Consider the following 21,283-nt stretch of genomic DNA (forward strand, 5'->3'; position numbering starts at 1 on the left):
GCATGCTTAAAATAAATTAATAAGAAAAGTCAATGCGGAAAATAGATATCTCTGAAACCTTAACTGTTTCTCCATATATTATTCACATCTTGTTTACTGCTTGCTTTTCTGATATTCTGAATTTACTGTTTAATGCTTTTGAACTCTCAAACACCAATTTCTGCTTGTCTAACTAAGTAAATCACTTAACTATTGTTGCTTAGTCCATCAATTCTCGTGGGATCGACCCTCACTCACCTGAAGTATTACTTGGTACGACCCGGTGCACTTACCGGTTAGTTTGTGGTTATAAATTTCGCACCAGCCACTATTTTTTTGTATGAATTATTGTCTCAACTATCAATCATCTATAATACATTCATATTTCAAACATATATTGAGATATATATGTTGATAACAAACATTTCAATTATTTCAAAATAAAAATATATTAAATCTACCATACCACATTGCTCATTGAACATATGATCATCCAATATCCAAGCTACTGTAAATAATGCAAAGAAAACAACAATAACAAAATATCATATTCAAAGTTAGAGGTCTTCAATAATTACATAACATAGTGACCCTTACAAGATATATGGACTACATATATTCATAACAAACATTTTAGTTCTTCCAAAATACAAACATATCAAGTCTACCATATTATAATCATCCAGTCACAACACAAACATTAATCTAGCACTAGTATCTAGTGTACCACTTGAAGGATAGAAAATACTGTCTGAATAACAGTGAGAATAAGCAGAAAAATTCCAGCAATTGAAGCTACTGTCTTCCATGGAGTGTTGCAGTAATCACGCCTCAAAGTTGCAACTTTTTTGTTGCAAGGGTGGCCACAGAAAGCATTCAACTCTTTGAAAATACGGATATATTGCACGTTAAAATCTGGATTTATAACACGCAGTGCAAGACCATTGAACATTTCAGCCACTGCATTGCTATCACCTAACCAATTCTCAATTATCCCTTTCTTAATCAGCAAATCTACATCTTTTTCTGTGTTGATAAGGAAATCCAAGGCTACAATATAGTCAGCGAGGTAAGATTCCTTCATACAGTGGCATTGCTCAAAAGCTATCAAATTTCTCAAAATAGCTTCAGTAAAGGCTGTCACTCTAATAGATGGGACTCTCAAACAATGACCTGAAAGTTCCAAATCTAGCATGCATTGGTTATTTTTCTTTACCTTAAACTTCACTCCTGCTTCATTCAACTCAGTGGCACTATAAATGTGGGGGAACTCTGCTTTTCTTAAGCATCCAGAGGCTGATGGTTGCAATAAGCGAGAGGATGTTAACAGAAATTTTCTTGATAGATCTATGAAATGAGCTATTTCATCATCGTTGGATTCTATAAAATGAGCTATTTCATTATCGTTGGATAAGGCTTGAATATTACCAAACAAGATATTATCAGGAACGATGATACTATACAGAGCAATATAAAAAGCGAGCCCTAGTAATGGAAATGGAGGAGAATCAAAAGCTAGGTTATAAAGCTTGTCAAGAACAAAGAAAGGGACTTGATTCTCAAGCAACAACAAATCATATGCTATAGGATCCCTTAAATTTAGTGGCAGAATAATGGCATCATGATGTGTACTCCCAAAATGGAACTTGAGTAAAAATTCTAATATGAAGCAGCAATCCACCAATATCACCATAACATGTTCTTCCTCAGTAAGCTTGATGTTATCTGAGTAACAAGCACGAACCATTGGTTCGAGCTCTTGCACGCAACTAACAAAACTTTCCAAGTTGTTTCTCATAGATCTTTCAATGAATTGTCTACAAAATATTCTTTTTGGCTCCTCCATGTTTAGCAAATATTGATCCCCATGGTGAAAAGGACCAATTGAAACAACCTTTGGAGTGTATGCATCTTCATTTGATTTGCGAATCTCATGGGACACCCTGTAGATGCAGCATTTCTCTGTAAATCGAGGTCGTGCTGCCTCCAACATTGCTTTGATCTTGATTGCAACATCAGGATTCGGATTTTCCATCTAGCTATGTAAATAGTATACAAAGGAAACATGTTGATTATAATTTTACCAATGATAACAAACAACATGCGAGACTTAATATATTGTATGTCTTAAATCAAGTATACAGGTGTTATATCTTCTTCTTTTATGTGCCTTTATTTTTCTTTATATTCTTATAAGAGAAACCTTCATCTTTGTCCTTATTATGATTATTTATTTATTTACCTTTATAACTATTACTATATTATTAATTAATGCTAGTAAAAAAGACAAAAAGATATATATTTGGAAGATAATATAATATAGTAAGACAAACTCACATTGCAGCCTTTTAATATATACGAGTGTTGACTGGCTTTGACTCAGTGCCCTACAACAACGGTTGAACTTTTTGTCAGAAATCATTATTTTATGCGGTTTGAATGAAAAACACTTCCAATCAAAACAAGACATTGCATGGCATGGGAGGAATAGGAAAGACAACCTTACCAAAAAAGAAGCAGTGTTATGTGATGACAACAATTCCAAATAAATGGCATGAGCATATTCAAGATGAGATAGATATAGTGATGAGGCTGGGAAAAGAAGCTGATCTTAGCTGCATAACAAAGGCAAGTATATATCACTTTTTTTTTTCTTTTTGGATGCTGCTATATATTTATGTTTTTCATGCTCAAAGGAAAGTATCACCCGAGATTATGAAGAAACACATCTATACAAGATTGACATTTTAATACCCCAAAAAAATGAGTTTGTGTATTATTATTTACAAGTATTTTTTTTTCATAATAATATCACAAAATTATAAATTTTTTAAAATAAATTGTATTTTATTATATTAAAAAAAATAATTAATTTTTATATTTATTATTTAAAAATAATTAATTTTTATATTGTTATTTATTTATTTTTAAGTGTTTCAACATTTCAACTTGTATCTTTGCACCATATTCTTTATTCCTCAAACACACCATATTTTTAAGCTTCTAAGGCTCCACCAGTTTCCAAAGTAACTCCTCATTGGAGGAAAATTTTATTCAAGTAAAAATCTTACACTCGAGAAATTCAGCAACATAGTTGATAGAAATTCAGCTACATAACATAAACATTAATAATATAGTATTAATGTACACCTTGGAAAATAGAAAATACTGTTTGAATAACAGTGAGAATAAGCAGAAAAATTCCAGCAATAGAAGCTACTGTCTTCCATGGAGTGTTGCAGTAAGTAATCACGCTTCAAAGTCGCAACTTTTTTGTTCCAAGGGTGGTTACAAAAAGGAAAAAGCATTCAATTCTTGAAAAATACGAAAATATTTCACATTAAAATTTGGATTCCAAATATTGACTCCAAGACTATTGAACATTTCAGCCACTGCATTTCTATCACTTAACTTATTCTCAATTATTCATTTCTTAATCAACAAATCTACATCTTTGTCTGTGTTCATAAGAAAATAAAAGAAACAGATATAGTCAGCAACGTAGGGTCCGTTGATATAGTGACATTGCTCGAAAGCTAACAAATTTCTCAACAAAATTTCAGTAGTGTCCTCCACATTAATGAATGGAATTCTCAAAGTATGACCAGAAAGTTCTATGTCTAGTAAGTATTCGCTGTTTTTGTTTACCTCAAACTTCACTCCAGCTTCATTCAACTCAGTTGCACTATAAATTTGTGTTACCTGTGCTTCTATATATATATATATATATATTAAAGTAATTGTTTAAATAGAATTTTTTGATAAAGTATAAGAAAAAAAAGCTAATATATGTATGCTTTCTTTCCTCTTCAATCGGTCTTTGTTTATTTTTATATTCACATATGGAAAATAATTTAACGTATGTCTTGGTGATTATTTATGTCTTTATCTTTATAACTAATTCTATATCAGTTAATGTAGCAGAAAGGTCAAAAAGAAAATTTTGGAAAATAATACGATAAGACACACTCACCTTTCAGCCTTTGTGTATTTGAAAAGTGAAACGATATGAGAGTGTCGCCTTTGACTTAGTAGTGAAGTACCCTATACAACAACACAACACAAAAGTTTTGGAAGTATCACAAGTGATTATATAGCATGGTGAATACGACACACAAGCTTATAGAAAACATGAGATAGATATATAGCTGAGATTGGGAAAAGAAGCTGATCTTAGCTGCAAAACAAAGACAAGTATATGATCCCTTTATTTTTTCTTGGATGCTCAAAGGCAAGTATCACTGAGATTATGAAGAAACATATTTGTACAAGGCTTAGCCTTAAAGTATACTACAGTATGACTAGTGATTGACACATTATAATTTACTACTGCTAGCTTTTCCTTTTGGCATTACAAGAGTGTGGTTGAGATTTAATGAGTAAAAGCTAAATTTTAATATAAACAAAATGAGTTTGTGTATTATTAACTTTGCTACTTTTAGTACTTTACTTGGCTCACCATTGTTTTGTGAAAAAGAATAGCAAGCAAGTAATGCAGAAGAAAATTGTTTAGTTTTAGTTCATTTCACAAAGTATTCAAATACACAATAGAAAGATATTAGAGGATGTATATATTTACGTGTAATCCAATTAGATTGTGTTATATTCCAGCCAGCAAGTTAGTTAGAATAAAACCAGATTTGGTAGTTTTTGTTAGACCATTCAGCTAAGACCAACTATATAAACCTGATAACCAAGATTATCAGTTTAAGCTTTTCATTCCTCTGTTGTAACCCAAGAACAGTTTGTGAACCCTTGCGCGTCACTTTGATTGGTTTCGTCATTGAAGGTGGTTACTTGTATAAGAAGCTTCGAAATCAAGGCTGCTGAAACAGCAGCAGCATCATTCTCTTCTTCCTTCTTCCATTCTTGATTCACATATTCTCATCTCTTCTTTTCTTCTTTTTTCTCAAGCTCGCGCAATAGATTTTGATGATACTACCTGTGGGATACCCACTGCTCTATCATGATGTTTTTAAAGCTAAATTTTTTGATATTCTGGAAAGTTAGTATCATGTTAACTGCTAATAAAACAAAATTATGCAAGTGCCTCAAAGTGGCTACTTTTCTGTGCCAAAGATGTTTACAGAAAGCATTCTCAGCATTAAAAGTTTCATGGATAATGTTCTCCTCAAGACAATTGAACAATTTATCCCCTGCTTTGCTATCACCTAAACAATTGATTTGGGAGCATTATTGTTTCAAAGCTACAAATGTTCCCGAAGCAGGTAAAGATCGTAATGTTTCAAACCTTAAGATAGAACATGATGTTTGAATACTAATTTCAGAATAAAGATGTGTAAATAATGTATAGAAACCAGAAAGCAACAATAAAAAAAATATCACATTCAAACTTGATACACAATTACAGAGAAGGCAGTTGCCTTATGCAGTGGTCTTCAATAATTACATAATAAAGTGGCCACATGTTCATAATAAACACTTCAATTCTTCCAATTACAAGGATATCAAACATTAATCTAGTACTAGTGTACTCCTTGGAGAATAGAAAATACTGTCTGAATAACAGTGAGAACAAGCAGAAAAATTCCAGCAATAGAAACTACCGTCTTGCATGGAGTGTTGCAATAAGTCGCAACTTTTTTGTTCCAAGGGCGTGCACAAAAAGCATTCAACCTTTGAAAAATAAGGGAATATTGCACATTAAAATCTGGATACATAATGTTCACTCCAAGACCATTGAACATTTTGGCCACTGCATTACTATCACCTAACCAATTCTCAATTATTCCATTCTTAATAAGCAAGTCTACATCTTTGTCAGTGTTGATAAGAAAATCTAGCACAGCAATATAGTCAGCAAGGTAGGATTCATTGATGCAGTGACATTGCTCGAAAGCTGACAAATTTCTCAAAACAACCTCAGTAATATCTTCCACTCTAAAGAATGGGATTCTCAAAATATGACCAGAAAGTTGCAAGTCTAGTAAGCATTGACTAGCTTTCTTTACCTCAAACTTTACTCCTGCTTCCTTCAACTCAGTTGCACTATAAATTTGCAACTTTCTAAGTTGTTTGTCTCGGATCTTTCAATAAATTGTTTGCAATATAATCTTTTATGGTCCTATATTAATTTTTTTGAGGGACTAAAACCAAAACACCCTATATTAAATCCTTTTAGATTAGTTCGTATATGGTCTCCACTCAACTTAAAGTCCTATTAACACCGATAAACAATACGAAAGACCCATGAGCAAAACAAGATTAGTTAATTACTTAATCCTTTCAATAGTAGTTATTCGGGCAGAGCATATAACACAAACCTTAAAAATAGACCTGCAATGGTAAACCTGGTCAAACTACTGTCATTTTCTCCCTCCGAAAGACTTGCCTGCAAGAAAAATATATAAACAATTAATTGTTCCCCAAGGGATGCCAGAAAAACTATGGCACATCAAAGGACCAATAGACATGGCAACTTGCCAATGCAGAATAAGATCATCCAAGATAAACATGTAGAGGGAGTTTCTCATCTCTGTGATTTGAATACTGAGATAATAACTGAAGATTTTTAACCTCGTCATGTCAAATTCAAATACATTTCCAAATTTACTGAATAATACTTCCAGTATAAATTGCATGAACATGCATGACAAATATGCCCTAAGGTATTAACCATGGTTACCTCCTATCTTGTTGTCAAAGGCCTCATGAACATCACTATACCTATTGTAAAGAAGACATTCTTCTAGAGTCAGCTTGCTTTTCAAATATGAAGGCAAGGGTTTATGTTTATGTACCTCTATACCTATTGTAAAGTATTGTAATCATAACTCACAAAATGATTCAACAGTGGATACACCCTTACATTCTCCTTTTAGAGCATAAATAAACTAAAGTAGATAACCAATTCAGAATACTGGTAAGAAGAACTTACCATGCTGCTCCCCCTTGGGACGGGCACCCCCATGAGTTTCAAGTAATAAATTAACTGTTTGAATTTGTATAGTCATTCCATCTGAAATCTGATGGAAGTCCACAGTCAGTGGCAATGAGGAACATTCAAATTGAACATGCACATCAGACAAATGATTTCTATTTGCAACAAACTATCAATCCATATCTTAAACTAGTATCTCTTCATAGATCTTTATTTTTATGCTGCATAAGGATCTCTCAACAATCAATACCAACAACGTTAAAGTTGAAAGGATGGAGAAAGATAAAAAAATGTGGAGTCCAGCTAAGGCATGAAGTGAATCAATTCAAATCTCCCAACTCTGTTAAACAATAGTTTTCTGTCTTCATTTCCATTTTCAATTGTGTACATCCATTGTAAAGTTTAACAACTACAAGCATCACACAACTAGTAAAATACTTTTGTCTTTTGAGTTCCTCCATCTCATTTAGTGAAATAAAATAAACCCTTATTTTAAATTATATTTATTAATTAGTATATATTAAAAAATTAATTTCTTTCTTATTTCACAATTTAGATAGTGGCATCAAAGTCATACACTTTAAAAATTAGGAGAAGTCATGCATGAATCTCTTGCAATGAAATTAAATTTAAAAAATAGAATAATAATCACTCAAATATTTTCACACAATCGTTTTTAATAATAGAATAGATCAAATAATTATATTTGTATTAAATTAAATCAGAACAAATCAAGTCTAGTAACTATAAAATCTAAAAGATTCAATTTGTAATTAATAAATATAAATATTTATTGTTGTCATTCTTCACATTAAACAATATAAGATGTATGTTCAATATTATTCATTCATTAAATCTATTCTTAATATATAAAAGTAGATACATAAATTTACCCACATTACTTTTAAAATATCTTTTTCTTTCTACTAATGCCATGTCAGCAATATCGCTTACTTGGCAAAATATTATAATCAATCACTCAATTTTTACCAAATCAACTATTATTTCTAAATCAGCAAAAAAAAAATATACAAAAATTTGTAATAAAATTTGCCTAAATATAAGTATATCTAAATATAATTAATAAACAAAAAAAAATCTTTTTACATAATATATCCAAACATAAAATTATTTTTATTTTTTTAAATTTTTTAAAAAAAGATAACTCTTTCAAAAAAAATAACTCGAAAAAATAGTTCACCCAAACAAACCATATTAAAAAAGAATGTACATAATGTCTCCTATGTTATTTTGCCTTGTTTTGTAAGTAAACCAGTAATGGTAAAGCAAACCCTTTTAGTCCTATATTATACCACATTGTAGTAGTAATTGTACCCCCACAAACTTGTTTGTTTCTTCTTTCCGTAATTAATCCTACCAAAGATCGAGTCTTGAAATCCTTGTTCACTCGAAACATCAACAACCAAGCTTTTCAATGGCAGAGGCAGAGGTTTTTCCAAGAAAGAGACTCATAATTAAACTTCGTTTGCCGCGTTCAAGAATAGTGTCATCTGAAGAGTGCAAACTAAAGGATGATGCTGATACTGAAAAGCGTGGACCAGAATTTATGGCTTCTGATTCATGCGGCGAGAAGAGGAAGAAAGATCAGCATTGCAGCACTACTGAATACTCGTTTATTGTAGTGGGAAAGAGCGATCCAGAAGGTTCTAGAACCTTGTCAACTGATGCACAGTGCAAACAAAAGAAGGACGATGATGTTGCTGATTCTCGCGGAGGTAGAAAGAGAAGAAAGTTGGCAATTTCTAAAGTTTCTGTTTCTACAAAATCTTCTGTGTAAGAACACCACAATGCATGTTCAAGAATCCCAAGAACCGGTTCTAAGGTGCTTGACTCGAAGAACACAAAAAAGGAAGAGGAAGAACGTCACAATGCATGTTCAAGAATCCCAAGAACCGGTTCTAAGGTGCTTGACTCCAAGAACACGAAGAAGGAAGAGGAGATGAAGGTTGTTCTGAATGAGCAGAGAATGGATCGTTATCAAAAGATGCAGTGTTGGGTGATCTTGAAGCGCTTCATGGTTGGAAGAGATGGCTGGGCTTTCAATAAGACTCTGGATCCCAAGAAGTTAGGGATTCTCGGTAACAAATGTGAGAGTGTGTTGTTGAAGCCAATAGGATTTGAGGATATAGAGTCAAAGCTGCACAAATTCGTGTATTCAGGGCCTGATGAATTTGCAAACGATATGAGGCTTTTGTTTTCTTATGGATTCATGTACCCTCAAAGGGATCAGATTCATAGAGTTGCAAGGAGATTCAGTGAGAGCTTTGAAATTACTTGGAAGGCTTTGACGGAAAAGTGGTCAACTGAAGAGAGGAAAAGAAACAAGATCTTCAAAAGGGGAAGAATAAAGCGGTGCACCAAAAATTTTAGTACAAAGCTCTGAAACTGTTATCAAAGGAAGAAGCAGAAAGTGGAAGAAGGCCACGTAGGCATCAACGTGTTGGATTCAACTCTTTTGCTAAGTACTATAGAGTAAACTACCATTTGTACCCATGGAAGTTGAAAACGCTGACAAATCTACCCACAAGAGACGAAAACTACCAGATGTATCCATCAATCATGAGTTCTGTGGGACGAAACTAACCAATCCATATTCCGGCGTTGACTCCGTCAGTAACACTCCCTACGTGGCACTTCACGGCGTGACATGGCTTGGGGGGCTGCACACGTGGATTGCTGACATGTCTGACCGTTATAATGTACCCTCAACCCCAAAATTTCCCAAATTCAAACATTCTTTCATCCAAAGCACGAACCCTAGATTCACAATAATCTTCGAAATTATACCAATGTCGAGGCGAAGACTCTTTACTCCACCTTCGAACGGTAGCAGTAGTGTGTCTGGAAGCTCAATTTCAAAACGGGTGCATGATAGGAAGTTCAATGGCAGATGTTTCTGTGGGTTGGGGGTGACGTTGTTACAGTCCGAGACGGTGATGAATCCTGGGAGGTGATTCGTCCGTTGTCCCAATTGGAAGGTAACCCGTTGTACACCCTGTTTTGTGGGAGTTGAATGTGCATCTGATTTTACTTTTTTTGCCATGGATAGAACTCGGACTACAACTTCTTTGCATGGGTAGACGAAATCGAAGGGCAGTGGGAGGGTGAGGGTTTGAGGAGAGCACTATTGGAAAGAAAGATGCAGGAAGATGTTGATGAGGCTGAGGCTGAAGTGAAAATGCTCACCAGATTAGGGAGCTTTGAAGCTGAATTTAGCAAAATTAGGTTTTGGCTTCTGATGATATCAATGGCTGTGGTTTGTAATGTTGTGTGCACTATGTATCTGATTCTTATGAGGGTTTGATCCTTATTAGTTGTTAGTGTAAGATCATGACAAAAATACCCATGATAGATTCTAAATATGTCATTTGTGCACACTTGGTATCCAATTAATGTCAGATGTAGCATTATAAGTTATGTAACATGCAAAAATTATGTGGTACTAATTGCAATTCTTGTTTACTTTCTGGTCCAAAATAACATCAAAGACAGGTGATGGGGCCATACTTTCTGGGGGCCCTATGTGGATCTGGGGTGGGTTCCTTTGGGGTGTCGTTCCTTTTGTCTCTTTTCGACTTTGGCCTCCCAATCTGCTTCTTGTATACTGGTGGCAGTACAGGTGGTAGGTCAACATGCTCCCAGTATTCTTGACTTGGAACAGGTTGGATGACGAACTGGTATGTGCTGTTATATGCCCCCATGGAAAGCCAGTTGTATGCATGTTCCTCTGGTCGCCTATTCTGGTATGCAAGGGCAGCACATGCATGCCTGCATGGCAAGCCAGTCAATTGCCAAAATCTGCAACTGCAAGTCCTCTTTCCTAAATCCACCATAACCTTATGTGGCAAGCACTAAACTTCATACACATTTCCAGGATCATCTCCAGTGGGAAACGGCCGCCACTTATTGTTCTCCCTTTTTTCTTTTTCCAGCCTACTCTGCTGCACCGGAGTGATAACTCCGTTATATCCCACCAATGCCTTCTTGTTTCTAGCAATTATTCTCATCATGTAAACCCTCACCTCTTCCAGCATAGTTATAATAGGCTTCCCTCTCATCTTCTTGATCCTAGAATTGAACGATTCGTAGTTGTTGTTCGTGTAATTGTCAGACTTTGGGTATTCGCTAAAGCCAGACCTACTCCATTGACTTGGAGGGATCCTGTTCAGATACTCCCAAGCATGTGGATTAACCCGTCTGATCCGATCCAGTACAGCATTGAACTCTTGGGAGGTTGTGGCCTTGGCACACCTCCACATTGCCATCTTCAATTCTGTATCACCCCACTATTTTCTGAAGTTCTGCCATATGTGCATAGCACAATATCTATGATGAGCACCTGGGTTTACTTCACACATAGCAGGGATGAAGCCCTAGTGGGAAAAAGTAAAGCAAGTAAATCATTATCCCCTATGAAGAACTGTTCATATAGGACAGCAGTAACTATTTAAAGAACATTGTAAACTGCTAATTATAAAGGCATACACGAACAATAAGAATTGAGACCATTACCTTCTGCATGTCTGACATGAAGTTAATTCCATTGATAGCTGCGTCCCCTAAGTCTTGTTGGAGAAGTTCGAGAAACCACTTCCAACTATCCTTGCATTCGCACTCCACCACAGCATAGGCTATAGGGTATATATGGTTATTGGCATCGTGGCCGATGGCAGTCAACAACTGCCTAGGGTAGTATCCCTTCAAAAAAGTACCATCTAACCCGATAAAAGGCCTGCAGCCAACCGAAAAGCCCTTCTTACACCCTTCCAAGCATATATAAATTCTTTTGAATTTATACCCAGTCCCTTCGACATAATCAGTGCTAATCCTTACGGTGGAGCCAGGGTTGGTCCTTATTATTTCATTAGCATAATCCCGTAGAAGTGCATACTGAGCTATCTCTAATCCTTCTATTAGTTCTTTCGCTTTCACCATTGAATGGTATATCTTCCTCTCATTGACAATCACATCAAACTCCTTCTTGAAAAAATCTTGTGCCTGCCTTTGAGTCATGTCTGGATGGTCACGGTTCTTGTCCTCAAGTTCTTCAACAACCCATTTTTCATTTGCAGATTTGTTCTTATTAACCCTGCTGCAGGTATGTTCGTTGACAAAGGTCTTCACCTGGAAGCTTAATGGAAACGACCGTTTTGCACAATATATCTGCCATGGGCAATCATCGTCATAACATATGGCCTTGCACCTAGTTGAATCAACTCTTGGAAAGAATATGCTTCGCCTTAGGTTGATTTTGAACTTCCTAACTGCCTTCTTGAAATGCTCCAGATTCTCAAATTCCATCCCAACCTCCAGCCTTACCTCCCTAGCTGGAGCATCGGGATTAGCTTGAGGAAATGCTGCTTGCTGACTGTCTTCATCATCACTTGCAACAGAATCCAGCTCTTCAGACTCGTAACAATGCATCCCTGCACTTGGCTCAGACATATCTTCACCCTCCACAGGTATAAAGATTGAAGGATACTTGTTTGGATCCTGGTTAGGTATGAAGGTTTGCCCTGATGGAGGAGGCCTGACTGTTGATCGTCTCTTCCGCTTCTTTGGACTACCACCACCCACATCTGGGTTTGTAGATGGTTTGGGCTGTGAACTGCTAGGTTGACTCTCTTCACAAGGTGTTTCATTCTCATTCTGAATGGTCTGCTCCTGAGACTCTGGTTCGTTGCAAGGTTGTGGAATATATTGTGTGAAAACCTCATTAGATTCCGCAGGCCCTTTATCAATTGTGGGAGCCACTGACTACGCAGACATTGGATTTCGGTGCCCAGTTTCTTGACTTCCAACTGTCACACGTGGTTGTTGAGGCTCTGGAGGAGTCTTGTCCAACGGATCTTCGAAGGTTACCTTTGGTGAGTGTGTGGGGAGATTTGGTTCGTCACTGCCTACTTTTGGTTGTTCTGTGTTTGTTGTGGTAAGATGGACATCTTTCTCCACCACATCATCCTCTGTATGGGTATCCGGTCCAGCCATACCTCCTTCAGTCTCACTGATCTTCACCACTCTCTTGTGCTTCTTCTTTGGTGTTGGGGGTCTCCTAACACACAGTTTGGTTCTGTGTTTCACTGGGGTCTTCGTAACATTTAAAATCTCAAGATCTGGTTCAGGTTCATTGTTTTCTTCTGCAGACTCATGAAGGTTAACTGGATGCTCAGTGAACACCTCAACTCTCCTCCCATTAGCAATGGCTGTTTCGTACATAGTCACCACATCCATGTCAAGTCTAAGCAACCTCAACCCACCATCCAACTCCTTCCCAGCTTCAAGCCAGTAAAGCTCGCTCACGTCAGTGTACCCTATATCCTTTACTAAGTCATTCATGAAGAACCTATTTAGGGTATCGACATTCACTCGTTCAATCTCTGTTTTCTCACCCCCAACGTATTCCACTCTGCCATCATCACCCTTTTGAAATTTTCCTCTGTGACTAATGACTAATGTAATGTGGATAGTTGCCATCTGCAAACAAACACACCCTAATTAACAACCAAATCATAGCAAATACAAGACACCCTAATGAAAACCCAGTTTTCACAACCATGCACCGAAAACAAGAAAACCATGACATAGAGATCAACGGTTACTACTTACCTATGGATGACACCACGCAACTCCACCCGCCCAAACGGTCCACACCAACAAGCACCCTCTCTTCAATACGGAGATTATCGTCGGCCTGGGAGGTTTTCTTTGATTGTTGAAGATGAACAGTTTCTTCCTAGGGCTCTACCTTTTGTTTTCTGAAACGCGCGAAGATGGAAAACCTTTGCTAACTGTTCATTTCTAATTTCCCTTTTTTTTTTCAAAAAAAAAAAATTCAAAATTCAACTATTTTTTAACTAATTATAATTATAATATCCACGTGTGCATCCCCCCAAGCCATGTCATGCCGTGAAGTGCCACGTAGGGAGTGTTACTGATGGAGTCAACGCCGGAATATGGATTGGTTAGTTTCGTCCCACGGAACTCATAATTGATGGATACATTTAGTAGTTTCCGTCTCTTGTGGGTAGATTTGTCAGCGTTTTCAACTTCCATGGATAGAAATGGTAGTTTACTCAGTACTATATTATTCTTTCGACAATTTTCTTTACCAATGTTTCTCAGACAAACTCGAGCCAACTACTTTCTTTTTTAATTCATCTTAGTGTGATGAACCTGTGAAATCCGTACGCTTGATTTCTAGCTTCAGTCAAATTTTGACTTACTCATATTTGTCACATTGATGTATGTTTTAATTTCTTCTGTTAATAATATTCTAATGGTTCTTATTTTTATGTTAATTTCTATTCAATTATCACTTTTTAGGTTTATTTGCCTTTATGTCATTAACTCGTCCCATAACAAAGCATATTGTTCTCCTTAGTGTTCTCCTAATTTTCTGTAAGTGCTTAAAAATTATCTCGAATTTATTAGAATTTAGAATTGTTATTTGGCCAAACAAAACTATTAATTGTTAGAATTAATTTTCATCCCCTGTAGTAATCTATGTAACTTATCACCGATTATGGTCAAATTTATTATTTCAAATTGAGTTTCACTATTAGCAAAGATAAATATAATTTAAATATTTTATTCTTATATGTTCAGCGTTTGCTTAAGTATTTTAAAAATATATGAAATTTCTTTTTAAGTTATAGAAAAACAAATTATAGATAAATTTGAACCTAAGAATGATTATATTATAACGATATAATGTAAAAGTTGGTTATGAGTAAATTGACGTTAAAATTAAGAGAAAAAAATATATAAATAGGTCTCTAATTTTTTTTAACTCGAAGATAAGTAAAATTAATGACTTATTGAAAACTATTCCTCATTTTTTAAAATGTAAGACATTTAAGTTCTTCCGTCCAAAATATATGAAGACAAATAAGTCTTCTATAGGGACTAAGATGTTTCACACAAGGTTCTGAAAACCGAATCGGTCATCGAACTGTTCTAGTTACTGGTTTATTGGTTTATAGGTTCAACCGGTTCAACTGTGACGAAAAATCGTTTTATAATAAAATAATAAATAAAATTAAATAAACACATTAAAATATAATTATAGTCTAATATAAACCTTAAAATATCATCCAAATTAAAAGTACTACATAAACCAGAATATTATGATCTCATTCAAATACAAACTCAAAAGTCAAATAACAAAAAAAAAAAACACAACCAAACATAAAATGGCAACATCTAAATTCATCATCAATCATCAAAATTCGCCATAAATCACAATGTTATTGATACTAATCCTGCATGCCATTAATTCTGGATGGAGTCAAAAATTAAAGATTGGAGTAATATATATCCTCCTGCTTTCAGTTTGCTTATTGATTCCATAATACAGTATATATCTGTTCAGCAGTTTTGTAATTTATCATCCACAAAAAGAAAATTACAATCCGGTAAATCCACAAAGACCTCAAACTTGTCAAGTTTCAAAAATTTAACAAATATGGATATATGTGTGAACTGTTCCCCTAATTATCTACACAGACTTGCACATGAAGATGGAGATATCATTAACACTTTTTTTGGGGGAATAATTAATTTAAATATTAGAGTGCAACTGTACTAAACGTAATGAAAGAGGAGTGCTTAAATGCCATTCTCTTTGCTTCTTATTCAGTGGTCTTCCTTTCCCTCTGCTGCCTCTCACATCAGTTATACCCCACGTGCAACACTTAGTTTCCATGTCAAAAGATTCAAGCCTGAAGACCCCATCACCTTCTGCAGATAAATTATCAGAATCATTAACAATGGAATAATTCACATACATAGGCCGGTCCTTGAATTGATCAAGGTCGGTTGGAATCTGAACTATTCTTTCAACACTTGGAGAAGACACTTAAAGTAACACAAAGTCAGATTTCTTAAGATAATAATCATAGAACCAGTGAACAAGAAACTTTGATTAAGCCACTAGTGGAACTAATATGATAACATAGGACTTCAAGTTGTGATTGTGATAGTCTCGCATTATATATATTCAACATAGAACAAACTGCTCGTAAGTTAGTTGAAATGGTAGCTCCCATACAATCTAATCCAATTACAATATCACAGCAATCCACAGCAAAGTTCACACATTAACTAAAAATGAATATTCATAATTATTCAATTTAGTAACAACAGCAAGGTTCACGAATTAACTAATAACAATTATTCAACCCAGTACTAACAGCAAGATTCACTGATTAATTAACACTTATTCAACAATTATTCAACCCATAACAAGTTCACATATTAACTAACAACAATTATTCAACAATTATTATTAAAAAAAATACCTAGAAGCTAGAAGCCTGGAACAGAGCAGAGCATATCTTGAGCAAGAGGGGGACAAGGGCACGACCAAAGGGCTGACCGGTGGAACAGAGATGGCGCCGGCGACGATGGAACAGAGCTGTGCGACAGATGCAGGAGGCGAGCACAGCGACGGTGCTTTCAAAGCTGAAACAGTAGCTGCACGATGGTGGAACAGAGCTGTACGATAACGATGGTGGCTTCGAAGCTCGTTTCGGCGATAGCGGCGGGAGTTGGACGGCGGTGATGGAGAGAGATCAATGACGGTGAGAGGAAGGAGGAGCTCGAGGGTGATGGGAGGGATGGGTTCGCGTTTAGCCGTTGTGTGGAGTTAGGGTTGCTGGGTTGGGTAATTGGCTAGAGCATTAGCATCCAAAACGACGGCATTTTTGTGCAAAATTTAGAAAACCGGCCAGATCCCGGTTCGGTTTGACGGTCCAATGTCGATTTCAAATCTCCGGTTTCAGTCTGTCCGAACTGTTATTCTCTTCGGTTTACGATTTGACTGGTTCAACCGGCCAGTTCGAACCGGTTTTCAAATTCTTGGTTTCACATATTAAAAAATGAAGGACGTTTTTGTATTTTCAATTAGTCAAAACATTTTTTATCTTCGAATAAAAAAGTTTCTAAAAATAATAAGAATCACTTTTCCACACATCAAAACTAGAAAAGCTCACTAAGATAGGCCTTAGAAGCAAGGTTCTGAAAACTGATTCGAATCGGCCAGTCTAACCGGTCAAACTGTAAACCGATAAAAAAAAATAAATCGAACAAATGCCAAAACCGAAAGTTAAAAAAAGCGCCGTTAGACCATCGAATAAGATGGAGTGTTGGGTAATCTTAAAGCGCTTCATGGTTGGAAGAGATGGCCGGACTTTCAATAAGACTCTAGATCCCAAGAAGTTAGGAATTTTTGGTAACAACTGTGAGTGTGTGTTGTTGAAGCCAATAGGGTTTGAAGATATAGAGTCAAAGCTGCACAAATTCATGTATTCAGGGCCTGATGAATTTGCAAACGATATGAGGTTTTTGTTTTCTTATGGATTCATGTACCCTCAATGGGATTAGATTTATAGAGTTGCAAGGAGATTCAGTGAGAGCTCTGAAATTACTTGGAAGGCTTTGACGGAAAAGTGGTCAACTGAAGAGAGGAAAAGGAACAAGATCTTCAAAAAGGGAAGAACGAATAATAAATAAATAAAGGGTATTTGTTTCTGGTTGATACGTATTATCATATGGTTTAAAAAAATTGATTTATTTTATACAAATAATTTTTTTTAAAAAAAAAACTAATTTAAATTGGACCAAACAATTACTTTTATCCCTTTTTTTCGTTTCACACTTAAAATTCGTTCTCTTCCAATCTCTTTCTCATAACTAATATCAAACTTTCAATTGGGTATGTCCCTCTTATTTATATTTTTTAATCAAATTTATTATTTTAAATGTATTTCTTAATTTATGTTTTTATTCACTCCTCTATAAATGATGAAAATTATTTATTAAATACGTAACTATTCATGTCATCACATCATTTTAATGTTCAGGATGAAATTGATTGGATATTAGACAATAATTTTAGAAATTATACTGTTTTACATTTTTGTTTAGAGTCAATACAGAAATTTATTTTAGGAGTTTTATCTTTTTTATTTTATTAAAGAAATAATTGTATTAACAAATGGAATACGTGGAAAATATTAATTAGTTTTGAAATTTGGTATCTATGGTTATGTGAGGATTGTGGTTAACATAGTTGGTTAGTATGAAAATAGAGAAAAGGAAAATAGAGATTCGGAAGATATCATAAATGTGATAGAAGACAAAAATGTAATTATGATATAATGTGGACTGGTCGATAGCATGAGCATATAGTTTAAATTTTGGCATGATCTCTTCCATATTTGTTGCATGTCTCTTTAGTTGGTAGTGTTATAATTTATTGGGATGATATGATGGTAGTTTAATTGTGTGAGTTAGGTCCTTTTTATTTGGGTGGATTTTTTCTATGACTATCCTATTCTTGATGGAAATGCTAAAATAGATATTTTCATTAGTTGTTCTTTTTTTTTTTTCTCTATTTTTTGGGTCAATTTTATTTTGAAAAATTTTTAAAAATATTGTTTTAGACAAAATTAATAATATTATGTCCAATTATTTAAGGAGACGAAATTAATATTTTTATTAGATACTTTTTTTTCATTGAAAATAAATTTTAGTTTCATTGAAAATAAATTATAGTTTGTTAGTAAAAACACAAAAGCGTCTATGACAGTGAAATCATAATTTCTAAACAAGTAAATTATCGTCTTATTATCTTACAAAAATAATTTATTTATAGAATAATCTTAAAAAATCAACAATAATTTGCATGAAAATAGTTTATTAGTAAAATAAAAGTTAATTGATTGATTACCATCAAATTTAATTTAACGATAAATTTGTAATTGAACATATTTTTACAGCTTAATTTAAAATCTGTTTACAGCTTAATTTAAATCTGTGTTAGAGAAGAAATTTAGCAACTGAACATTTGTAAATAATGGGAAATAAGACAAAGCTCATCAAGAAAATAGAAACAGAAAAAAATCAGATGATATTATTTATGCCATTCCTATAAAAAAAACGTGAATTTTGTTTTTTTAAAATATTAAGCTTTATTTTTTATATTTGATGAAAATTAAATAAATAAAAATTTAAAATAAATTTAAAGAAAAATTGTTCAATAAAAATGAAAAAGAAGAACGACTCAAATTCGTCAGTTAGAAATTTAAGAATAACATCAATTTTTTTTAGGTGTTTGCTACGGTACGATGATAAATTCATACGTACCGATACGTTTAAAATATGGACAAGTAGTAACAAGTCACGTGGAATTTATTTTCCACGTCAGCATTTAATTTTTTCTTTTTTAAATATATATTATATCACCACTTTTACTAATATACCCCTTTAATTAAATAAAAATAAAATTATATTTTTTATTTAATTTTATAAAAAGTCTTAAACATCCTTATTTTATTTGATTAGACAAAAATACCCTTTTAAATCAATCAAATTTTAGAATTCAATGAATCCTAATTTTATAGTTTCAATTAATTTAAACAACAAAACAAAAACATATTAAAAAAAACAAAAATCAATTGTTCTTTGTCTTCTCCAATTTCCCTAATTATTCATCGAAGCAAAGAAAAACATATTAAAAAAATAAAAAATCAATCTGTTCTTCATCTTCTCCTAATATCATTCGTGTTCCCCTCCCCTCTGAAGCACGCCAAAATGACAAAACCCTAACAATAATTGACTGCATTGATCTCGGTAGCTAGCCACCCACAAAATTTAAAGAACCTAAAGAGAAGGAAGGCTAAACCACTCAGTTGAGCAAACGCTGCGTCTTTCTCCTCTATAGAAGTTCTTGGAAAAGTGTTAGTTTTGTTCCTCAACCGTATATCCTAGTCATGGAATCCAGTTCGTTCGTAATGATGCCAAGGTGCAAGTCAAAGTTTCAATTCTATGAATTTCTTATACAATCATTTCACTAGAGAAACCATAAGTTAACTCCCTGTTTTGTTGGGCAGATTTTTCGATTTTGTATATCTAAATGCCATAAGAACTTTAAAATGAAGAGGAATCCTCGTAAGGTCAAATGGACTAAGGCATATCGAAGAGTGCATGGAAAGGATATGACTCAGGTCAATTATTACTATTTATTATCAAATTTTATCCTTGATTTATTTTTTTTATATATCTTATAATTTTATTTATTGTGGTATGCTTAGGGTTTCAGAGTTATTGTGCTATTGTTTCAGGATTCAACGTTTGAATTCGAGAGAAAGCGGAACAAACCTGAGAGATATGACAGGAACCTTACTGAGAATGTGTTTAAGGCCATTCCTAAGATTGATAAAATCAGAGTCACCAGAGAGGAGAAACACCATAAGAATAGGTCCTTGCTTGAATCTTCTATAGGTTTCATAGAGGAGAAAGACGCAACGTTTATCCAATTGAGTGGTTTAGCCTTCCTTCTTCTTTAGGTTCTTTAAATTTTGTGGGTGGCTAGCTACCGAGATCAATGCAGTCAATTATTGTTAGGGTTTTGCTGTTTTGGTATGCTTCAGAGGGGAGGGGGGCACGAATGATATTAGGAGAAGATGAAGAACAAATTGATTTTTTATTTTTTTGATATGTTTTCCTTTGCTTCAGAGGGGGATGAATGATTAGGAGAATTGGAGAAGACGAAGAATGATTGATTTTTGTTTTTTTTAATATGTTTTTGTTTTGTTGTTTAAATTAATTGAAACTATAAAATTATGATTGATTGAATTCTAAAATTTGATTGATTTAAAAGGGTATTTTTGTCTAATCAAATAAAGTAAGAATGTTTAAGACTTTTTATAAAATTAAATAAAAAATATAATTTTATTTTTATTTAATTAAAAGGGTATATTAGTAAAAGTTGTGATATAATATATATTTAAAAAAGAAAAAATTAAATGCTGACGTGGAAAATAAATTTCACGGGGCTTGTTACTACTTGTCCATATTTTAAACGTATCGATACGTATAAATTTATCATCGTACCGTAGCAAACACTTTTTTTTTAAATCATATAGTAACAAATGTCAAACATCCAAAAACAATTTCATTCGTATTCTTTATGTAATTTATTATTCTACTTTAAATTTATTATTTTAAATTATACTTCTTTTATTATTCATTCGTATTCTTTATGTAATTTTGCCTTTTCATTTCTTTTTTCTCATTATCACATCACCATTATTAATTTTATCGAACTCATCATTCCAACAACCTATAGTTAATCATCATCCCTAACACTAAAGTTGGAGATGAGTCAAGTCTATTCGTGGACGAGATCGAACTCAATTAACAAGGTCGAACTCAATAATTTGTTAACAGTTTAGTAAAGTGAGTTTATGAATTCGTGAACCAAATTTGAATTTAAATTTAAATTCATATATTAAATGAACTTAGTTTAAACTCAGGTAACTTCAGTTGATTGACTTATGAGTCTTTTCCATTATATATGATTTATTACAATTAGTTACA

General features: G+C 33.9%; 2 protein-coding genes and 1 pseudogene across 2 annotated transcripts; 2 read left to right on the forward strand and 1 right to left on the reverse strand.

The window, feature by feature from the left end:
- On the reverse strand, positions 543-4,154 carry LOC107615036 (UPF0481 protein At3g47200-like). The gene is made up of 3 exons (XM_021112153.1): positions 3,953-4,154; positions 2,317-2,366; positions 543-2,018 (listed from the first exon to the last, which is right to left on the reverse strand). The coding sequence occupies exon 3, from the start codon at positions 2,012-2,014 to the stop codon at positions 698-700; it is 1,317 nt and encodes a 438-aa protein (XP_020967812.1). The 5' UTR covers positions 2,015-2,018; positions 2,317-2,366; positions 3,953-4,154; the 3' UTR covers positions 543-697.
- On the forward strand, positions 8,805-9,371 carry LOC110266653 (transcription factor GTE12-like). Its single transcript, XM_021111546.1, has 2 exons — positions 8,805-9,240; positions 9,299-9,371. The coding sequence occupies exons 1-2, from the start codon at positions 8,841-8,843 to the stop codon at positions 9,328-9,330; spliced, it is 432 nt and encodes a 143-aa protein (XP_020967205.1). The 5' UTR covers positions 8,805-8,840; the 3' UTR covers positions 9,331-9,371.
- On the forward strand, positions 16,291-20,259 carry LOC110266752 (annotated as a pseudogene).

The sequence above is a fragment of the Arachis ipaensis genome, chromosome B09 (genome assembly GCF_000816755.2).
Source record: "Arachis ipaensis cultivar K30076 chromosome B09, Araip1.1, whole genome shotgun sequence".
Taxonomy (NCBI): domain Eukaryota; kingdom Viridiplantae; phylum Streptophyta; class Magnoliopsida; order Fabales; family Fabaceae; genus Arachis; species Arachis ipaensis.

Coding starts and splice junctions, on each gene's coding strand:
- LOC110266653 (XM_021111546.1), top strand. CDS start 8,841: ATGAAGGTTGTTCTGAATGAGCAGAGAATGGATCGTTATCAAAAGATG. Junction 9,241..9,298: donor AAACAAGATCTTCAAAAGGG/GAAGAATAAAGC, acceptor CTGTTATCAAAG/GAAGAAGCAGAAAGTGGAAG.
- LOC107615036 (XM_021112153.1), bottom strand. CDS start 2,014: ATGGAAAATCCGAATCCTGATGTTGCAATCAAGATCAAAGCAATGTTG.